The sequence below is a fragment of the Schistocerca serialis genome, chromosome 1, assembly GCF_023864345.2.
Source record: "Schistocerca serialis cubense isolate TAMUIC-IGC-003099 chromosome 1, iqSchSeri2.2, whole genome shotgun sequence".
Lineage (NCBI taxonomy): Eukaryota > Metazoa > Arthropoda > Insecta > Orthoptera > Acrididae > Schistocerca > Schistocerca serialis.
Window position 1 is genome coordinate 639,433,625 of NC_064638.1, and position 23,988 is coordinate 639,457,612.

At 39.6% G+C, this 23,988-nt stretch overlaps 2 protein-coding genes across 3 annotated transcripts in view; one reads left to right on the forward strand and one right to left on the reverse strand.

Annotated features, from left to right (window-relative positions):
- Window positions 1–15,581, reverse strand: part of LOC126478724 (multiple inositol polyphosphate phosphatase 1) — a 213,510-nt gene extending 197,929 nt beyond the window's left edge. Inside the window, 1 exon segment of the mRNA XM_050103725.1 lies at window positions 15,332–15,581. The gene's annotated coding sequence lies outside the window, so the exon portion shown is untranslated.
- Window positions 15,582–15,644: 63 nt separating this feature from the next.
- Window positions 15,645–23,988, forward strand: part of LOC126478698 (serine/threonine-protein kinase fused) — a 209,849-nt gene continuing 201,505 nt past the window's right edge. Inside the window, exons 1-2 of one of the 2 annotated variants that reach the window (XM_050103723.1) lie at window positions 15,645–16,011; window positions 16,126–16,239. In XM_050103723.1, the coding sequence (XP_049959680.1) occupies window positions 15,901–16,011; window positions 16,126–16,239 (225 nt within the window). In that variant the 5' untranslated portion in view covers window positions 15,645–15,900. The remainder of the gene's footprint in view (window positions 16,012–16,125; window positions 16,240–23,988) is intronic. The other variant, XM_050103722.1, reaches the window with a different exon arrangement.

The window sequence follows — 23,988 nt, forward strand, 5'->3', positions numbered from 1 at the left end:
CTGCTATTTTGTAGCTAAATAAGAGATCTATCTTTCTATGTATTCGCAGCACATTACACTTGTCTACATTGAGATTCAATTGCCATTCCCTGCAGATCATCCTGCATTTCAGTACAATTTTCCATTGTTACAACCTCTCGATACACCACAGCATCATCTGCAAAAACCCTCAGTGAACTTCCGATGTCATCCACAATGTCATTTATGTATATTGTGAATAGCAACGGTCCTACGACACTCCCCTGCGGCACACCTGAAATCACTCTTACTTCGGAACACTTCTCTCCATTGAGAATGACATGCTTCGTTCTGTTATCTAGGAACTCTTCAATCCAATCACACAATTGGTCTGATAGTCCATATGCTCGTACTTTGTTCATTAAACGATTGTGGGGAACTGTATCGAACGCCTTGCAGAAGTCAAGAAACACGGCATCTACCTGTGATCCAGTGTCTATGGCCCTCTGAATCTCGTGGACGAATAGCGCGAGCTAGGTTTCACACGACCGTCTTTTACGAAACCCATGCTGATTCCTACAGAGTAGATTTCTAGTCGCCAGAAAAGTCATTATACTTGAACATAATACGTCTTCCAAAATTCTACAACTGATCGACAATAGAGATATAGGTCTATAGTTCTGCACATCTGTTCGACGTCCCTTCTTGAAAACGGGAATGACCTGAGCCCTTTTCCAATCATTTGGAACGCTACGCTCTTCTACAGACCTAGTTCCTTCGCGTACTCTGTGTAAAATCGAACTGGTATCCCATCAGGTCCAGCGGCCTTTCCTCTTTTGAGTGATTTTAATTGGTTCTCTATCCCTCTGTCGTCTATTTCGATATCTACCATTTTGTCATCTGTGCGACAATCTAGAGAAGGAACTACAGTGTAGTCTTCCTATGTGAAACAGCTTTGGAAGAAGACAATTAGTATTTCGGCCTTTAGTCTGTCATCCTCTGTTTCAGTACCATTTTGGCCACAGAGTGTCTGGACATTTTGTTTTGATCCACCTACCGCTTTGACATAAGACCAAAATTTCTTAGGATTTTCTGTCAAGTCAGTACATAGAACTTTACTCATCTAACACACATTGTACGATGGTTTTGAACTTTGTCCACTGATCCTCAACACTATCTGTACTTGAGACAAAACTTGAGCCATCAGGTACTCTGAAATCTGCTTTTTGTCACTTTTGCTAAACAGAAAAATCTTCCTACCTTTTTTAATATTTCTATTTACGGCTGAAATCATCGATGCAGTAACCACTTTATGATCGCTGATTCCCTGTTCTGCGTTAACTGTTTCAAATAGTTCGGGTCTGTTTGTCACCAGAAGGTCTAATATGTTATCGCCACGAGTTGGTTCTCTGTTTAACTGCTCAAGGTAGTTTTCAGATAAAGCACTTAAAAAAATTTCACTGGATTCTTTGTCCCTGCCACCCGTTATGAACGTTTAAGTCTCCCAGTCTATATCTGGCAAATTAAAATCTCCACCCATAACTGTAACATGGTGGGGAAATCTACTCGAAATATTTTCCAAATTATCCTTCAGGTGCTCAGCCACAACAGCTGCTGAGTCAGGAGGCCTATAGAGACATCCAATGACCATGTCTGAGCCTGCTTTAACAGTGACCTTCACCCAAATTATTTCACATTTCAGATCTCCGTCAATTTCCTTCGATACTATTGCACTTCTTATCGCTATAAACACGCCTCCCCCTTCACTGTCCAGCCTGTCTCTGCAGTATACATTCCAATCTGAGTTTAGGATTTCATTACTGTTTACGTCTGGTTTCAGCCAACTTTCTGTCCCTAGTACTATACGGGCGTTGTGACCGTTTATTAATGAGAGCAGTTCTGGGACCTTTTTCTATAGACGTCCCTGCAGTTTACTATTAGCACATTAATATTGTTATTCCCTGTTGGATTTTGCCTACTCCTACCTTGCTGCGTCTCAGGAGGCGTCTTGACAGGCCTAGGGAGGGAATTCTCTAACCTAAAAAACCCCCATGTGCACTCCACACGTACTCCGCTACCCTTGTAGCCGCTTCCGGCGTGTAGTGCACGCCAGACCTATTCAGGGGGACCCTACATTTCTCCTCCCCGATAGCAGAGGTCGAGAAATTTGCACCCCAGATCTCCGCAGAATCGTCTGAGCCTCTGGTTTAAGCCTTCCACTTGGCTCCAAACCAGAGGACCGCGATCGGTTCTGGGAACGATACTACAAATAGTTAGCTCTGATTCCACCCCGCCAGCAAGGTTTTCCACCTTCACCAACTCCGCCAACCGCCTGTACCAACTGAGGATGACCTCTGAACCCAAACGGCAGGAGTCATTGGTGCCGAGATGAGCAACAATTTGCAGTCGGGTGCACACAGTGCTCTCTATCGCCGCCGGCAGGGCCTCCTCCACATCTCGGATGAGACCCCCCAGCAAGGAGACAGAGTGAACACTGGCCTTCTTCCCCGACCTTTCCGCTATTTCCCTAAGGGGCTCCATCACCCGCCTAACGTTGGAGCTCCCAATAACTAATAAACCCCTCCCCCGTGTGCCTGCTCGGACCTTGCTGAAGGAGCGGTCACATGTCCTCTCATAGGCAGAGCAGGCGATGCCAACACTTCCTACTCTTACAGAGTTGCCAGATTGTGCAGACTGCCGGACTTAGTGTTGTCAGAGGCGGTTGGTTTTATTGGTAACCTTAAGTGAACGACTCGGACTTAGTCTCTGTAGCGGCTGGCCGGCGGTCAGTTTTTATGTCTAAGACTGTACATAACAGGGAAGCTAAGGTTCCAGAGTTTGAGATTGGTGATTTAGCTATGACCAGGGCCCATGCAATAGGACCAAGAAGGAAATAAAGAAGTTTCTTCCCAGAAATTAGAGACCTTGGGAAGTAGCGGGAAATCTGCATCAAAGACTTCGACAGTAAATGACCCCACGGCTGAAGAAAATAGAGGTCAATACAATACAGACAATATCTACAAATGTAGGTTATTACAAAAAAAAATCTGTAGGAAGGAAGTGAGGAATACACTGGGAATCCGATTGTTGATTAGTGTGGATTTCCTAATCCTGTATGTGTTGAGTGACAGGTTACATGAACTGAAACTGGAGAAACTGAATGTTAGTTGTAAGAGTAGGACAGCACAATTACATAAAGGTAAGAATACTCATTTTAATGTTAAGACACCAAATCAAAGGATTACCTCAAGCTGCTGGTAAAGATACACTGAGACATGCTGGAACAGTGTAGACCTAACAGGTGTAGAAGTATAAAATCGGAATTTCCTTATAGATAGTGAAAGCTGTAAGTGTAGGGTCCGTGAGACTGCATTGGCAGTGCCATCTGCTTCCTGTAACGGCTGACTATGAATGTCAACACCCAGTAAACTAAGTTCCACACATTGGCATCTGTTTCAAACCCATAAACATGTCGAGTTTTGTGCATGTGAACTACAATTTGCAGACAGCATTGATTTTCTGTTATCATTTGAAGAAAACTGCTGCAGAATCGCATCGACTGCTTGTCAAAGCTTTTGGTGAACATACTCTTGGAAAAACACAGTGTTTTGAGTGATTCAAAATTTCAAAAGTGGTGATTTTGATACGAGAAACCACTGAAGTAGTTCAAAGACAACAAACTGCAGGAATTATTGGATAAAGACGATACTCAAATTCAAAACGAACTCGTGGAACAATTGAATGTGAAGCAGGAAGCCATTTATCTTTGGTTAAAAGCTATGCGAAAGGTGCAAAAAGTGGGAAAATTGTTTCCACATGAACTGAATGAAAGACAGCAAGCAATTCGAAAGACTACTTGTAAAATGCTGCTCGTCAGATACAAAAGAAAGTTGTTTCTACACCGAATAGTGACAGGTGATGAAAAATGGATATATTTTGAGAATCATAATCATCGTAAATCATGGGTGAATCCAGGCAGACCACTGACATTTACTGCAAGGCCAAATAGCTTTGGGAAGAAGACAATGCTCTGTGTTTGGTGGGATCAAAGGGTGTCATCTATTATTGTTGTTGTCTTCAGTCCAAAGACTGGTTTGATGCAGCTCTCCGTGCTACTCTATCTTGTGCAAGCTTCTTCATCTCCCAGTACCTGCTGCAACCTACATCCTTCTGAATCTGTTTAGTGTATTCATCTCATGGTCTCCCTCTACAATTTTTACCCTCCAAGCTGCCCTCCAATACTAAATTGGTGATCCCTTGATGCCTCAGAACATGTCCTATCAAGCGATACCTTCTTCTGGTCAAGTTGTGCCACAAATTTCTCTTCTCCCCAATTCTATTCAATACCTCCTCATTAGTTATGTGATCTACCCATCTCCAGCATTCTTCTGTAGCACGACATTTCGAAAGCTTCTATTCTCTTCTTGTCTAAACTATTTTTCATCCACATTTCACTTCCATACATGGCTACACTCCATACAAATACTTTCAGAAACGACTTCCTGACATTTAAATCTATACTCGATGTTAACAACTTTCTCTTCTTCAGAAACGTTTTCCTTGTCATTGCCAGTCTTCATTTTATATCCTCTCTACTTCGACCATCATGAATTATTTTGCTCCCCAAATAGCAAAACTCATTTACTACTTTAAGCGTCTCATTTCCTAATCGATTATGAGCTGCTAAAACCTGGTGAAAACGTCAACAATGATCGCTACCAACAGCAAACGATCGATTGAAATCGAGCATTGTGTGAAAAATGACCAGAATATGGAAAAAGGCAACAATCACACACAGCAGAAGGGATCAGGGAAACAATATAAGCGTTCAGTTGGGAAATACTAGGGCATGCGGCTCAGCCTCCAGACTTGGATCCTTCTGATTATCGTCTATTTGCATCACTGGTACACTATTGCTGAACAACGCTTCAATTCATGTGAAAATGTAGGAAAATCGCTCGCTGACTCGTTCGCTTCAAAAGAAGATTTTTTTTTAATTTTATCCCCCCCCCCCCTTGGTATTCACAGCCTGCTGGAGAAATGTATAAATAGTGATGGAGATTATTTCGAATAAAATACCGCTTAATAATTTCAAACAACAGACGTGTAATTATTGCAACCAAATTCCGGGTTTATACCTCTACACTTCAAATGTCATAAACAACAGATAGGTTAATTTGCGCATGAATTTAATGGACATGAATCACCTAATTTCGATAAATCAATGAACAAAACACACTCTTTAAAAAGATTTACAGTACCAATTAAACATCAACCATAACATCATACGTCACAGAGAATGCTTACACAATATTGCTGCACCTAATTGGGGAACTGCTAAAATGTGCAGCTTGTGGCTACGAATACCGAGCTCGTGCAGATAAGTAATTAATTCTATAATAACTGTCAATTAAGTTAATATTACACCATAAGGAAGTTAATTAGAGTCTATTTCATATTATCTATTTCTCGGGGGGGGGGGGGGGGGGGTGAACGCTAAGGGCTGGTTTCCGCATACATACAAATTTAAGACATTTCTTTACGCATTAACTGAAGAATTTAGCTTGTTTTCATCACACATATATTTAGTAGTGCCGTATCTACTCGGGGAATTAAAGGTTTTAAGTTATATCTTTTATTTCCTTTCAAAACACACAAAGCACATATTACACATACATGATCTTACACTTAATTTTTTGGGTGTACAAGTTTTGACTTTTGATGTTAGTTTAAGTGCATTACATTACTATATTAATAGTACACATACGTATATTAGTGTTACACATAACTTTAGCGACTCTTGTGATCCATAGTTAACAGAATATTACTGTTACTGCCTAGATAAATTTTGTAAAGATATTGTAAACAACCATGAGAAAGATGTGTTTGTGCTGCTGTAGGAAAGTTAGTCTGGGGTTCTGAGCAGCTCTTGTGAAAGATGGTTACATTGGGGTGAATGTAGTGGCATGGGAATCAGGGAAGTAAATGGATCTCTTCCATGGTATTGCAGAGCATGTTCAAGGGATGGAAAAATAGTGGAACAGAAAAGGAATATTGGAGCACTTAAGGCTGAGCTGGATAATGCTAGGGAGGAACTGATGAGGTTAAGGGGAGAGAAGGGTGAAGACAGGTGGGAAATGGTAGCAAGGAACAGGGGCCACAGAAAGATAACAACATCCAACAGTTTCATCGTTGGCACAAAAAACGGATTTGCCTTGCTACCTCAGTCAACTGAGGAAGAGCCTCAAGAAGGTGTAAGTGTAGTCAGTACTCAACAGACATTTACTTGGAAACCAACTGTTTCAAAAACAATAGAAAGTAGGAGGAAAGTTCTGTTATTAGGTAGTAGCCATGGAAGAGGTGTGGGCCAGATCTTGCAGGGAAAAGCAGGTGACAGGTATCAGGTCACAAGTATTTTCAAGTCCAGTGCATGTCTTAGTCAAGTTATAGAGGATGTAGGATCATTGTGCAAGAGTTTTACGAAGCACATTTCTGTTGTGGTAGTGGATGGAGTGGGAAACAGTACTGATAGGGATCAGAGCTACAATATTGAGTGTGACCTGGTAAAAATAACATCTTCAACTAACCATACAAATGTTGGCTTGGTTCCTGCTTTCATGTGGTATGACTGGCCCCAATTGAACAACTCTGTCAGGAGGGTCAATATGGAGCTAGATCAGCTGCTTCAGGTGGTTATTTTGTCAGGCACAGGTTTGGTTCCTGCTGCTGATGGTATTGGTAGGTGGGACTTCACAAGACATGGCCTGCAGCTCAATAGGAAAGGGAAGGGTAAACTGGCTGAGATGATAGTAAAATCTTTAGGGGGGAGGGCACTGAAACTCGTAGTACTACTTTTTCAGGCTAAGATCAGTGTCGAATCATCCAACATTGATTGAAATTAAGCTTAATGAGAAGCTCAGACAGGTAGGTACTAGAGATGTAAAAATATGACAAGATTCTCATAACAGTACAGTGAAAAATAATGTTAGGATGTCACAAGAATCTCATAAAAGCACAGTGAAAAATAATGTTAATAATTGCATCAGAATATCAAGGGATTAAAAAACAAAGTAGATGAGCTTCTTGTTTGTTTAGAAGATTTAGAAACTGAGAGTGGAATAGATGAACTACACCTGTTTGAACATCATATTGTCAGAGATATGGAAATGGTAAATGTAGGTGGATATAAGCTTTCAGCACATATAAGTAGAGGCACTATGGAGAGAGGACGAGTTGCCATACATATTAAAATCTGTCACAGTGTGAAAAATTTGGAAACAAAAAATTTTTTTGTGTAGAGCAACATATAGAAGAATGTGTGTGTGAGCTTAAACCAAGTAATGGCACTTTTATAATTATAGCCATGCACAGGTCCCCCCATAGGAAAATTTTCGATTATTTTTGCAGAACCTGGATTCTTTGTTGTGCTGTCTGTCAGACAGAGGGAAGCAAATTATTGTTTGTGTGGATTTCAGTGTAAAATTTCTGAAAGAATCTACAGAAAGCTTGACCTTGAAATATTACTAGGTTACTTCAATTTGATTTCAGTTATTGATTTTCCTACTCGGGTGGTACAGGAAAGTAGCACTGTATTAAGCAAAGTTATTAAGTTTTTATAGACAAAGATAAATTTAATCAACTAAAAACTTTGCTGTTAAGAGTAGCCTGTCTGATTATGATGCACAGCAATTGCAGTAGATGGCATTGCTCCATACAGTAATGCAAAATAGCCCTCCAAAATAGTGCATTCAATAAACGATTTAGCAACTGAAAATTGTGGGGAAAGCTTGCAACAGTTAAACTGGGATGAGGTGTACTGGGACTCTAATGCTAATTTAAAATTTAATGTATTTCATGATCCTGCCCCCATGAACCATGGACCTTGCCGATGATGGGGAGGCTTGCGTGCCTCAGCGATACAGATGGCCGTACCGTAGGTGCAACCACAACGGAGGGGTATCTGTTGAGAGGCCAGACAAATGTGTGGTTCCTGAAGAGGGGCAGCAGCCTTTTCAGTAGTTGCAGGGGAAACAGTCTGGATGATTGACTGATCTGGCCTTGCAAAACTAACCAAAACGGCCTTGCTGTGCTGGTACTGCGAACGACTGAAAGCAAGGGGAAACTAAAGCCGTAACTTTCCCCAAAGGCATGAAGCTTTACTGGATGGTTAAATGATGATGGCGTCCTCTTGAGTGAAATATTCCAGAGGTAAAATAGTCCCCCATTCGGATCTCCGGGCGGGGACTACTCAGGAGGACATCGTTATCAGGATAAAGAAAACTGGCGTTCTACGGATCAGAGCATGGAATGTCAGATCCCATAATCGGGCAGGTAGGTTAGAAAATTTAAAAAGGGAAATGGATAGGTTAAAGTTAGATATAGTGGGAATTAGTGAAGTTCGGTGGCAGGAGGAACAAGACTTTTGGTCAGGTGAATACAGAGTTATAAATACAAAATCAAATATGGGTAATGCAGGAGTAGCTTTAATAATGAATAAAAAAATAGGAGTGTGGGTAAGCTACCACCAACAGCATAGTAAACGCATTATTGTGGCCAAGATAGACACGAAGCCCATGCCTGCTACAGTAGTACAAGTTTATATGCCAACTAGCTCTGCAGATGCTGAAGAAATTGATGAATGTATGATGAGATAAAAGAAATTATTTAGGTAGTGAAGGGAGACGAAAGTTTAATAGTCATGAGTGACTGGAATTCGAGAGTAGGAAAAGGGAGAGAAGGAAACATAGTGGGTGAATATGGATTGGGGGAGAGAAATGAAAGAGGAAGCCGTCTGGTAGAATTTTGCACAGAGCATAACTTAATCATAGCTAATACTTGGTTCAAGAATCATAAAAGAAGGTTGTATACATGGAAGAATCCTGGAGATACTAGAAGGTATCAGATAGATTATATAATGATAAGACAGAGATCTAGGAACCAGGTTTTAAATTGTAAGACATTTCCAGGGGCAGATGTGGACTCTGACCACAATCTATTGGTTATGAACTGTAGATTAAAACTGAAGAAACTGCAAAAAGGTAGGAAATTAAGGAGATGGGACCTGGATAAACTGAAAGAACCAGAGGTTGTACAGAGTTTCAGGAAGAGCATAAGGGAACAATTGACAGGAATGGGGGAAAGAAATACAGTAGAAGAAGAGTGGGTAGCTCTGGGAGGGATGAAGTAGTGAAGGCAGCAGAGGATCAAGTAGGTAAAAAGACGAGGGCTAGTAGAAATCCTTGGGTAACAGAAGAAATATTGAATTTAATTGATGAAAGGAGAAAATATAAAAATGCAGTAAATGAAGCAGGCAAAAAGGAATACAAACGACTTAAAAATGAGATCGACAGGAAGTGCAAAATGGCTAAGCAGGGATGGCTAGAGGACAAATGTAAGGATGTAGAGGCTTATCTCACTAGGGGTAAGATAGATACTGCCTACAGGAAAATTAAAGAGACCTTTGAAGAAAAGAGAACCACTTGTATGAATATCAAGAGTTCAGGTGAAAAACCAGCTATAAGCAAAGAAGGAAAAGCAGAAAGGTGGAAGGAGTATGTAGAGGGTTTATACAAGGGCGATGTAATTGAGGACAATATTACGGAAATGGAAGTGGACGTAGATGAAGATGAAATGGGAGACATGATACTGCGCGAAGTGTCTGACAGAGCACTGAATGACCTACGTTGAAACAAGGCCCTGGGAGTAGATAACATTCCATTGGAACTACTGACGGCCTTGGGAGAGCCAGTCATGACAAAACTCTACCATCTGGTGAGCAAGATATATGAGACAGGTGAAATACCCTCAGACTTCAAGAAGAATATAATAATTCCAATCCCAAAGAAAGCAGGTGTTGACAGATGTGAAAATTACCGAACTATCAGTTTAATAAGTCACAGCTGCAAAATACTAATGCGAATTCTTTACAGACGAATGAAAAAATTGGTAGAAGCCGACCTCGGTGAGGATCAGTTTGGATTCCGCAGAAATGTTGGAACACGTGAGGCAATACTAACCATACGACTTATCTTAGAAAATAGTTTAAGGAAAGGGAAACCTACGTTTCTAGCATTTGTAGACTTAGAGAAAGCTTTTGACAATGTTGACTGGAATACTCTTTCAAATTCTTCAGGTGGCAGGGGTAAAATACAGGGAGCGAAAGGCTATTTACAATTTTTACAGAAACCAGATGGCAGTTATAAGAGTCGAGGGGCATGAACGGGAAGCAGTGGTTGGGAAAGGAGTGAGACAGGGTTGTAGCCTGTCCCCGATGTTATTCAATCTGTATATTGAGCAAGCAGTAAAGGAAACAAAAGAAAAATTCGGAGTAGGTATTAAAGTCCATGGAGAAGAAATAAAAACATTGAGGTTCGCCGATGTCATTGTAATTCTGTCAGAGACAGCAAAGAACTTGGAAGATCAGTTGAACGGAATGGAAAGTGTCTTGAAAGGAGGATATAAGATGAACATCAACAAAAGCAAAACGAGGCTAATGGAATGTAGTCTAATTAAGTCGGGTGATGCTGAGGGAATTAGATTAGGAAATGAGACACTTAAAGTAGTAAAAGAGTTTTGCTATTTGGCGAGCATAATAACTGATGATGGTCGAAGTAGAAAGGATATAAAATGTAGACTGGCAATGGGAAGGAAAGAGTTTCTGAAGAAGAGAAATTGGTTAACATCGAGTATAGATTTAAATGTCAGGAAGTCGTTTCTGAAAGTATTTGTATGGAGTGTAGCCATGTATGGAAGTGAAACATGGATGATAAATAGTTTGGACAAGAAGAAAATAGAAGCTTTCAAAATGTGGTGCTACAGAAGAATGCTGGAGATTAGATGGGTAGATCACGTAACTAATGAGGAGGTATTGAATAGGATTGGGGAGAAGAGAAGTTTGTGGCACAACTTGACAAGAAGAAGGGACCGGTTGATAGGACATGTTCTGAGGCATCAAGGGATCACAAATTTAGCATTGGAGGGCAGCGCGGAGGGTAAAAATCGTAGAGGGAGACCAAGAGATGATTACACTAAGCAGATTCATAAGGATGTAGGTTGCAGTAAGTACTGGGAGATGATGAAGCTTGCACAGGATAGAGTAGCATGGAGAGCTGCATCAAACCAGTCTCAGGACTGAAGACAACAACAACAACAACAACAACAACAACAACAACATTTCATGATACCTTTGTGGGTATATTTGAAAACAGTTTCTCTAAAAAAATAGTGAAATGTAATTGTAAGAAACCATGTAAACTCCATGACTTACTAAAGGGATAAAAATATCCTGTAAACGGAAAAGGAAAATGTATCTTATAGCTATGAGGAGTAATGATCCCGAAACAGTGAAACATAAAAACTACTGCACTGTATTAAGAAAAGTTATTAAAAAGTTTAGAAGTATGTGCATTATGTCTGAGACTAGCACATCTGATAATAAAATTAAAACATTTTGGAATAATGTTAAAATGAAACAGGGCAACAGAGAGCACAGAAAGACTGTATTTCTATCAAACTCCTTGAAACATTTGTTAACAAGAAGTCAGAAGCAGAAAAAAATTTTTATAATCATTTGCAGAGGAAATAGGTTGCAGCTACTCATTAGAAAATGCGAGGCAGAATATGGAAGAGGCAATACCTATGCAATTTGATAAAATTGAAATTCAACCCTTCTCTCCTACCGAAATTAGGAAAAAAATAGATTCACTCAAAAGTAAAAGCTCACATGGAATTGATGGTATTTCCAACAGAGTACTAAAAGCTTGTTCCCAACAAATAAGTAGGATTCTCAGCCACATATGTAGCAGCTCACTGAAATGGGTTTTTTTTCCAGATAGACTGAAATATGCTATTGTTAAACCATTGCATAAAAAAAGGAGATAGGTCTGATGCTAACAACTACTGCCCAATCTCACTTCTGACAGCTTTGTCCAAAATTCTTGAAAAAGTAATATATTCAACAGTAGCATCACATATTTGTAAAAATCAAGTACAATAAACTCTTGCTAAACTGGCCATTCCTCGCACATATGGGTGTCAGATCATCGGAAATGCCAGACTGTTGAGAGTGTCTAAAATTTAATATAAACACATAGGGATTGTATTGTATCAAATCAAAAGATACATTCATTTTTACACAAAACTTACTCCTTGAGTGTTCACAGGCATACTAGTATTATACGTCATTCACTATGAAACATGTCCCAAAGTTTTAGTTGTCACCATGATGATACGCAATGGTAGTATGCTTTATCACACAATGGCTTTACAGACATTTCATAGGTCCTGCCATGTTTCTGACTGTTGCATAATGTACTCCAGGAAGACGTCTCCAGCTTCAGCACCAGCAGTTCTCTCCTCCTGTGTCCTCTTCTTCATCAGTTTCATCATGACTTTCCTGTGAGCTTATGATTACCTCTTTTCTGCTGAAGTGTGGTCATAAGTAGTTGCTCGTCCAACACTGTTGCCAGCAACAATGGTTTTCTGCAACGAACTTCAATTCAGTATATGCCTAATTTTAAGTTTCTGCTTGAGATCGAGCATAACGTGTTTACCTTTAGAAGCCATGATAATGATGCGTAAGGAAAGCCACAATTTCAAAGTATACAGGAATGCTGAACATTATAATTAACTAACAACGTTGTTGCAGATGAGATTTCATTACTGAAGGCATCATTTCAGGTTGGACGACTTGAAGCTGGATGTGTGCCAGATTACTGAGAGGCCGAACTACCGAGCGTTTGCTTTTCAACAGAAAATGCTATATTTGCTTTCACTGGTCAAATATCAAATGCATTTAATAACTGAACATCGCCAGTTGGGAAATTTTGTGATCTCTCGAAGGCTTTTGATTATGTGAATCATGAAATTCTTCAAGATAAGCTTAAGTATTGTGGTATGAGTGGGACAGGGCACAAATGGTTTAATTCATATTTAACTGGAAGAATGCAGAAGGATTAACAATACAGGTAGTCTGCAAAAATCAGTAGAGTCCTCTAACTCGGGAAGTATCAAGAATGATGTCCCTCAGGGGATCTGTAACTTTGTCTGTCCAAGAATTTCTAGAAGATATTTTGGTGATACATCAGATGATTTTCACTTGAATTTTTTAACAACGTCTGTATAGTCCAGTGCACATTTACAGTACAATCCCAAACCAGAGTACAGTAAGCTAAGCATGGTTATGTGACACTATAGAACATCATTAATAAAATATCATCATTTACAGTAGTTGTCATTTTCCTGATGAGAAACTTGTTTTTGGTAAAATCTTGTACATGTGATTTTCCCAAACGTCTTGTGTCCCTTATTGTTCTTAATATATATTAATGACCTGCCACTCTATATTCACGAAGCTGCAAAGCTAGTGCTTTTTGTTGAATATACAAGTCTAGGTAATCACACCCAACAAACATGAATCAGCTGAGGAAATTGTAAACAATGTCTTTCAGAAAATTATTCAGTGGGTCCCTGCAAATGGACTCCCACTAAATTTTGAGAAAATGCAGTTTATACAATTCTGTAAAGTAAATGGCGTAACACCATTGATAAATATAGACTATGAAAAGAAGTCCGTTGCTAAGGGAGAATATTCCAAATTTCTGGGTGTGCACATTGATGAGAAATTGAATTGGAAGAAACACACCGATGATCTGGTTAGATTCAGCTGCTTACGCTATTATGGTTATTGCAAACTTTGGTGATAAACATGTAAGTAAATTAGCCTACTATGCCTATTTTCATTCACTGGCTTCATATGGCATCATATTTTGGGGCAATTTGTCATTAAGAATTCAACTGCAGAAAAGCGTGAAATCAGAATCTTCTAGGATGAACCCATTACGTTACAGACCCATATGCATACTTACGCCTTGTCAAATATACTGAAAAAAAGTAATAAAATACAGGCTAGTTAAGTTCATAGACTGACACAACAGTCTAAGCTAGGTACAGCATGGTTTTAGGAAACACCGGCCAAGTAAGGCAGCTACTGCTTATTTTCTACTGTTTAGTTCACAGCTGTTAGGTGAAAAAGGAAGTAAGTTTGTGGGTTGTTTCTTGATCTGTCTAAAACTTTTGACTGTGTATGTCACAACAGTGCAGAAATTTCACCATTTTGAGTGCCAGGAAAGTCGGCCAACCTTATAAAACGTTTTGTGAAACAGAGAGAAAAGTGTTTTGAGATAAAATATAAAATGCGTACTACTGTGTCAATACCCACTCTAGTATTAAGTGCAGAGTACCTCAGGGTTCAGCACTTTGACCACTACTTTTCATTCTTTACATAAATGACCTGAATGTCAGCTACAAAAATTTTTCAAGGTATTCAATCGCATTGTCAATACACAAAACACCGACACTTCAGCCACTGCTGCAAATGGTCTTCCTCATGATGTTCCGCTGACAGCGAAACATCTGGGAATTTTACATATAGACAATGTGGTCAAAAACCTTTAAGAATTTTACACAGTGACAACAGCAGCAGAAGTTTATACTTAGACCTAGATGTAGTTGAAGGAGATAAAAAGTCATTATTTATGCTGGTAACACTTCACACACAGTCCTTCAAGACAACTTCAAAGACAATTCCATCTGAATATTGAAAAAGCAAATATTTCCACAGCAATACTATGTTTAAAAATGGAAACAAAACAGCATATTATCAGGTAAATGTCAGCAGAATAGTCCATACAGATAGCTTTAAACTTAGTTTGAAACTCAGCCCTACAAAGGCAAATAGTTATTAATTCCTTGCTCTTGTAATGGGCAGTTATGTGACTTGGGAAAATCGCATATACAAGATTCTCATCAGGAAAATGTGAACTACTGTAAATCAAGATATTTTATTAATGACGTACTATAGTGTCACATAACTTTCACTGCCAGTGAAATGTGATTTCCATGAGTATGTTTTACATCCCTGTCAAAACATCCTGATTACGTTGTCCGTGGCTTTCCCCAACCGCCGGGGCAAACGCCAGCATGGTTTCTTTGAAGTGGCTTCAGTTCTACATCCTTGTGACATATAGGCCCTTACACAACTATAACTTTCTACGCGTTTCTACTTTTCGTGACGTGTATCATAGTGTTGTCAAAAATGATCCACGGATGAATAAATAAAAGTTGTGAAATCCGTGGAAGATACTGCTTTTTGGAGAGATAAATGCATTAAACTTTACTTTGACAGTGTACAAAGTAGTCCTAACTGCGATTTTGTATGGTATATGTAGGTATATGCCATTGCTCTATTCTTTAACTATCGTCGCCAATATACTAATTCCTGAAAGAAATTACATGTTGGCTACCTGGCCACTGTAACTTAAAACTACTTTGCCGATATCAAAACGCAATAGACCAAGTACTATACGTAATTTACCTTTCGGTAAGACCTCGGAGGTTGAAGATAAAGCAGTATGTGTCAATTAGTCTTGCATATAATTCGCCAATTCCTCTACACATCGGTGTATGAACAGGATCATTGTGCTTTATCACATAACTGTTATCTGATAATAAACATAAATGAATTATAGTTTCACAACAGACTAATTTTCATCATTCCAATAATTTGCTATCCACCATATTATTCGGAAAACAACAAAAACGTCTTCCACACCCTGAATTGTTTGAAATCGAAAATGCCGCAGTGTGTTATTTTTCAGGGTAGGCAATACCACAGAACCTAAATTTCTTTTATCAACTGCGAATGTCTCAATAGAAACATTTCCTTTAGGCGCGGGATATTTAACGAACATCCATTTGCTTAACACATATTATATGCCTATATGGATAATGGAAGTAGACGTAGTAAATAGGCTTTGTGATTAAAATTTATGAAGACACCATAGTTTCCTACTAGAAATGTATTTAAAAATACTGAGATATTAACTGAAACGTGCTGCAAAAGTAAATGAAAGACGCACAGCTCGTTCAAGTTGTAGACAGAAAATGGATGGTTATGAAGTGTTGGGATTGATAGGTGAAGGATCATTTGGAAGAGTTTTTAAAGCAAAAATTAGAAATAAAAATGAAGTAGTGGCGTTGAAAGTCATAAGAAAGGTATAAACTTACGATCGAAATTATCAGACACGTCTAAACATGAATATGACATACTACCAAGTCACCTTTCTTTTCCATTTATAAAGCAGCTGTATTTTTACTGTTTTGCAATAGCGGGGTAGACCAGAAAAGGAATTAAGAAGTCTGAGGCAAGAATGTGAGATTCAGCGGCATCTTAACCATCCGAATATAATTCGGATGCTGGATTCGTTTGAAACCGAAGACGAGGTAAAATAAAATGTTACGTTGCAACAGAATATATAAGTTTAAGAGTCTTTCAACTGCAAATGCCCTACTGCTGTAATATAGTTCTCTGAAGAAGTTTGCTTCGGGCGTTACCTAATAAAATTATAAATATATTTGTGTGTAGAAATCATCAAAGATGTGAAGGTGGTGGTCAGCATTTTTAATAGCCTTTGGGCATGCCACTGGTCAGTGAAGATATGAATCTGTAGCTACATTGTTTATAAAATTTGAGAGTTTAACTATATAAATGTAAACTATTTAATATAGTTCTGCGTTTCTTACAAAAAACAGAGCTGCTCCATCCCCCCCCCCCCAAGTCTGTTCCCAGTCAAACTAACAGCAGAGTATCATTTACTTCACTTTCTCGAGTGTCACCAACAGTACAAAAAACGTTAAGAACTTTTGTGTCCTTGTTCTATGTTTATTGTCCTAAGTAACTGGTGTGCATAAGTACCGTATTTTGAGTATGTAAAGACAGGGCAGTAAGTGTTCTATGGCCAGTAAAGTGACTTCAAATGTTAGGTAAACGGTGCAAACTACACTACTGATGCATTTAATCCAGGGTGTGATGGAAAACATATGTAATATGGCACAAGTAAGATATTATTAAGCTTACAAAATTAATTTTTTTTCACTATTTATAACAGCCTTGCTGAGTGTCAATCTCTTTGGATGTTACACAAAAAAGTAATGTCTGGATGAATGTCTGATAATATTAAAGAGCTTTTTAAATCAGCTTGTCCATAAACACATGTCTAGACAATATGCAGAGGACACTGGTTCGATTACCACTACTGCCAGGAAATTTTCCATGGTGGAGGGACTGGAACAGGATGCAGTCAGGCTGAAGATTCTAGACTGAAATTTTGTATATGACTGACTGATTCCATAGTCACAGGTGTGACACTTGAACTCTATAAATGAACTGTACAATAATTTTAAAATGTCCCATATTAAAGATTCCTCTTTCAATATATATCATTTATGAGGAAATTGATTATATTACTAAGTCTGAATATAATTTTTGTAACTGATCGAAACCTATATTAGTAACCAAAAAGCATATGTCACGGGCGTGACAAAATTCAGAAGTACAGTGTGGCACATTGAACGTTACAGGGAAAAATCTGTGAATTGAATGAGTATATGTAAACAAATTAATAACTGTATAATACTGAAAAGTTACTGCAATAGCCATGAAATGTCAGAAAGAAACTTACATTATTTTCAAAGTAATAACATAATTTCGGTTGTCACAGGTGTGACATAATTATATCACAGGTGTGACATGTACAAATTTCTCTCAATATTTCAGAGAATTAAAGGGTGATAATGGATTCATTACATTTTTTTGCAGTACAAAAAAATCACGTTGCTTAATGAAAGTGGTGTTTGTGTTAAATTAATAAAAAATGCATTTCTGTATTAGAGACTAACAGACAGCTCTTCTTGAACTGAAACACTCTCTTAGCTCAGCATAATACACAATATGGAGAATGAAGCATTGTCATGTTCAAATAAATAAAGGAACGAATACTCAACTAGCTAACTAAAGAAATACAGAAATACATACTTAAATAGTTTCACGAAAGTAATTAAAAACTCGATTTCCTTTCATTTGAATCGCAGGAGGATTCAAAATCATAACAACATTCTTTTGTAAAGAAATAATTGAAATGTCATTTTCATTAGCACAAAACAGTTTGTTTTCTTTCTCACATAGTTTTAAAAACATAACCTTGATTTCATTGGCCACACATACTAATTGGCAAACAGGAACAAAATTCTGTCCATTTCCCCTCTCACTCTGCAGCTTGATGATCAAAAAGGTTCCAGCTTTAACTTCCTTAGTTGGGTTTATGGTTGCCTGTACTTCATTTTCTGATGTTGGTTATCTTGAACTTAGATTCTTTGGAATCTGAATAAACATCAGAAAATTTCAACTGTTTCTTGGATTTAGGGATCTTGCGAAAGATTTCATATCTTGTCATTTCACTGCCAGATGTTTCCGCAGCTAAAATAAGGCAACTGTCATAGTTTCTAAAATAATGGTTAGAATGGACGTTAGGAATAGGGATGACATCTTCCCAAAGCCCTGTCTGCCATTCCTTTGTCTTGTCTACATCACTGCTTGAAATAAAGAGAACATGAACTTCATTCAATTTACCACTCGCATAATATGAAAATTCCTTTGCATTATTCACCTCCACTGTCCGACTTCTGATTCTTCTCCAAACAGTTCTGTTCACTGTTCCCCCTATCCCATCAACAGCCCCATTTGCCGTGTGAAGTGGCAAGGATGTTCCACTCAATTTCAACTCCCAAACAGGATTTGGTGCAGCAGAGGTATGACATGTAAATTTATTTTTAAACTGTGCAGTGCAGTTGTCCGAAAGCATATGAACTTTTTGTAAATTTCAGTTCTGCCGTTTTAGATGTGATATAATTTTTTCAAGAAAGCACCAAACTGCAAATCTGTCATGTGAAAGATAATCACTTGCAATTGCATAAGAAGAAACAGTCTTTAGACTATCCCATACACAGCACATAAATAATGTTACTTGTTTGTCGCTCGAATGTGCAGCCTGAATTTTATCTTGTGACATTGAAGAAAAGTTCTCGGCAAAGTCAACTTGCATGGCAACATCTTTCTTTGTAAGCTCTTTCTGACGAGATTCAGAATATTTGGCTTGTTTTTCTCGTATCCGGAAATGCCTTTCAAATGTTGACATCTGGTCCTCTAACTCTTTAGTGGCTGATTTCAGTGTTGATGTATTTTCCACCAGCTTTGGCACTCCATCATAGTCCTTCCACTGCTTCCAGGACAGAATTTTATCTTGATTTTCATCAGTCAACCACATGTTTGCATTTTCTGCATTTTTGTGTCATACAGTCCTCATTTTCTATACCACAAGTAACTTTCTGAAGCAGCTCTTTAGTAGAAATAGGAAAATCTGGAACCACATGTGAAATGCTTTCAGTTAGAAATTTAAAATTTGCATGGTATTTGCACACACACACACACACACACACACACACACACACACACACACACACACACATTCTGAGGTGTTTCTGAAACTGGTAGTACATGACTTGGCGTTAGTTCATAAAATGTTGACATTCCTAATGGAGTATCAGGGTTTGAATTCTTAAATTCCTCATAGGTCTCACCAACAGTCATATTCATATACCGTTTCTGAACATGTGCTTGTTTTCCACTTCAGTGGTCTTCAACAGATTTTAAATCCTGAATACTAGGAGTAGCTCTGCTAACATCATCTTGACGAAAATACTCAACTGCTTTATTTCTTGTTTCAGTTGGCAAACTTCTTGAACCTTTTGGGGATATCTTAACATTTCTTTTAATGTCAGCAAGATCCAGTTCCATAACTAGTTTCCTGAAAACAGTAGGCCGTTTCCTTGGACTGTTTGGAAGTGATTTTTTTGCCTTATGTACAGCTTTGCCTAATGTCTGGGAACATTTGTAAGATCCTAATTCACTGGTATGGTTTGTTTCTGCCATATTTTTATGTTTCCTTTCTCTACACACCCTTGTCTAGTTTTATCATTCTCTCTCTTTTTTAGTAGACTGTGTTGGTTCATCAGCAGTTGCTTTCTTTTCTTCAGTCTTCGCATTTTGTCTCTTTCTCTCTCCATTTTTTTTTTTAAGTGTTCTTCATGTTTCAGTGGATCTTCCTTCATTTTATCCTGCAGCTTTCTCATTCTTTCTGTTGAAGAAGTCATTATCTGTGAATGCAAGATACATTATTTACATTTATTTTTAATGTCAGTAGAACTGTATTTATTTGAAATCTCACCAGTATAAAATTTCACGTGAACAGAAACAGCTTATTTTAAATTTTATATACTGGTATTTATTATCTTTAAAAATGTGTGTATATTGTCTCACCTGTGACGACATTCCTGGATAAAATACAGTTATTTCCAAAACTTAATAGGTTTAGAAGTTAATATATTTACTTAACCTCACTTTCCTAGAATATTAAAAATTTTGAAGTATACTACTGGCCATTAAAATTGCTACACCACAAAGATGACGTGCTACAGACACGAAATTTAACCAATAGGAAGAAGATGCTGTGATACGCAAATGATTAGCTTTTCAGAGCATTCACACAAGGTTGGTGCCAGTGGCGACACCTACAATGTGCTGACATGAGAAAAGTTTCCAACCAATTTCTCATACACAAATAGCAGTTGACCATCTTTTCCTGGTGAAACATTGTTGTGATGCCTCGTGTAAGGAGGAGAAATGCGTACCATCATGTTTCTGACTTTGATAAAGGTCAGATTGTAGCCTATCGCTATTGCGGTTTATCGTATCGCGACATTGCTGCTCGCGTTGGTCGAGATCCAATGAGTCTTAGCAGTATATGTAATCAGTGGGCTCAGGAGGGTAATACGGAAAGCTCTGCTGGATCCGAATGGCCTCGTATCACTAGCAGTCGAGATGACAGGCATCTTATCTGCATGGCTGTAATGGATCGTGCAGCCACGTCTTGATCCCTGAGTCAACAGCTGGGGACGTTTGCATGACAACAACCATCTGCACAAAAATTTCGATGACGTTTGCAGCGGCATGGACTATCAACTCAGAGACCATGGCTGTGGTTACCCTTGACGCTGCATCACAGACAGGAGCACCTGTGATGGTGTACTCAACGATAAACCTGGGTGCACAAATGGCAAAACGTCATTTTTTCGGATGAATCCAGGTTCTGTTTACAGCAAAATGATGATTGCATCCGTGTTTGGCGTCATCGTGGTGACTGCAACATTGGAAGCGTGTATTCGTCATTGCCATACTGGCATATCACCTGACATGATGATACAGGGTGCCATTGGTTACACGTCTCGGTCACCTCTTGTTCGCATTGGCGGCACTTTGAACAGTGGATGTTACATATCAGATGTGTTACGACCCGTGGCTGTACCCTTCACTCGATCCCTGTGAAACTGTACATTTCAGCAGGATAATGCACGAAAGCATTTTGCAGGTCCTGTACAGGCCTTTCTGGATACAGAAAATGTTCGACTGCTGCCCTGGCCAGCACATTCTCCAGATCTCTCACCAATTGAAAACGTCTGGTCAATGGTGGCCTAGCAACTGGCTCGTCACAATACACCAGTCACTACTCTTAATGAACTGTGGTATCATGTTGAAGCTGCATGGGCAGCTGTACCTGTACACGCCATCCAAGCTCTGTTTGACTCAATGCCCAGGCATATCAAGGCCGTTATTACGGCCAGAGGTGGTTGTTGTGGGTACTGATTTCTCAGGATCTATGCACCCAAGTTGCGTGAAAATGTAATCACATGTCAGTTCTAGTATAATATATTTGTCCAAGGAATACCCATTTATCATCTGCATTTCTTCTTAGTGTAGCAATTTTAATGGCCAGTAGTGTATTTGTTCAAACAAGAAGCAAACTTTATCTGCTTTTTTGTCATGGGTGTGGCAGTAATCCCTGTCACTTTCAGAAAGAGAAAAAAATGCAAAAGAAAGCTTACCAGAAAAAAATATTCAGTTCAGGATATAAAGGACACCTATTGTTAAACAATAACGTGCTTATTGTTGCATCTTCTGTTTCACAGACAGCACATCAGTTCAGCAAATATAATGAATTTTTTTGGTGTTAATGGAGTATAGTCAACTACAATCTTTGGGATGACGATTCATAACTAAATATAATAAAAATTAGTTTCAAATCATTAAATTTGATATTTTTTTAGCCTATTACCATGCCTAAATCTTTACAGTACTGATTTTCAAACAATGACCACGTGGCTCATTTCATGCGGAATTAGCCGACTATCAAAGACCATATAGAACCTTCACACCAAATTTCATTGGATTTGGAGATGGTCCTCTTTATGTAGAATGACACTCATCCTTCTACAACACTCATATTATTATGAGAAAAAATAGTTCAACAAGCACATATCACATATTTTCGTGGCAAGAAGTTATTTCTTTTACTTACATATGCACTAAACAGGAATGTTTTGAAACAGAGCTTGACAAGTCATTGGAAAAGTGTTGCTAGTGCAGGATTTTGTGCACAAACTGATCTTTCGATTATGTCCCATATAAGTTTGTGGGATTCATATCAGGCATTTCACAAGTATGGCAGCTATGGTATATCGTGAAAACATGCAGCGCCACTGTAATCACAGTATACATTCAAAAGCCCATGAAAAACATCAGTGAAATCAACCAACATTGTGACCACATGCAACGATGGTGAACGCCTCAGGGTGGCGAGAAGCAAAGGAAAGCCGTTTGCCTTCCTCCCGGCGTTTGAGCGCGCGAAACGCAGGCGGGTAATTCCCCGACGCAGAGGCCCGAACATAGTGCTGAGCGAAATGCTCGGCGATTGCATCGGCATCGGTGGATACCGCCCCGTTGATGGTAAGCCCTGCGACACCTATAGAGTGCTCCAATCCAAAGATGCGCCGAATCTTCATCCACACCTGGGAGGGTGAAGTACAGGAACCAATGGTGGAAACGTACCTCTCCCAGCACTCCTGTTTCCGCCTTTTGATGAGCCGCCGTGCCTGAGCACGGAGACGTTTGAAAAAAAATGAGGTTCTCCAAAGACAGGTGCCGCTTATGTCGCTGAAGAGCCCGCCGACGTTCTTTAATGGCTTCAGCGACCTCTGGAGACCACCAAGGCACTGACTTTCGCCGGGGGCACCCTAATGAACGAGGAATGGTACGTTCCACAGCGGAAGCAATCGCTGCAGTCAGTGTCTCAACCGCCACATCGATGGTATCGTGGGGGAGAGAGTCAACAGTTGCAGCAGAGGAGAAAGTTTCCCAGTTTGCCTTGCTAAATGCCCATCTAGGCAAGCGTTCATGGGAGCGACGCTGGGGTAGTGAAAGGAAGATGGGAAAATGGTCACTACCACACAAGTCGGCATGGACTCTCCAGTGGACAGATGGTACAAGCCCTGGGCTGCACAATGACAGATCTATGGCCGAGAACGTGCCATGCGCCACACTGAAATGTGTGGCGGCGCCAGTGTTTAAGAGGCAGATGTCGAGTTGGGAGATGAGATTCTCGACCTCTCTGCCTCGGCCAGTAGTAACCTTCGTTCCACCCCACAGGGGATTGTGGGCGTTAAAATCCCCCAGGAGAAGAAAAGGCGTGGGGAGTTAGGCGACAAGTGCAGCCAAGTCGGTCAGGGAGACTGTACCACCTGGAGGGAGATAGACACTGCAGATGGTTATGTCCTGGGTAGTCCTTACACGTACAGCCACAGCTTCCAATGATGTTTGAAGGGGTACAGGAGCACTATATACAGAGGTAAGGACATACACGCAGGCTCCACCTGACACACAATGGTAAGTGCTACGGTTGCAGTAATAACCCCTGTATCCACGAAGGACAGGGGTCCGCATTGCCGGGAACCAGGTTTCCTGGAGGGCAATGCAGAACGCAGGTGTCAGGCTTAGAAGCTGTCGTAGCTCAGGGAGATGGCTAAAATAACCGCCACAATTCCACTGGAGGATCGTACAAAGCGTGTCCTGTAGGGGCATTCAGGCACTGAAAAGGCAAATTACTTTGCAGGGTCACATGCTGCCACCGACTGAGCGACGGACGTCACTACGGCCATCGTTTCTGAGGAGACGGCGAGATCCAGGTCATCAGGGGACGCAAAGAGCTCGACCTCGTCCTCAGAGGCTGAACTGACAGGGAGCGT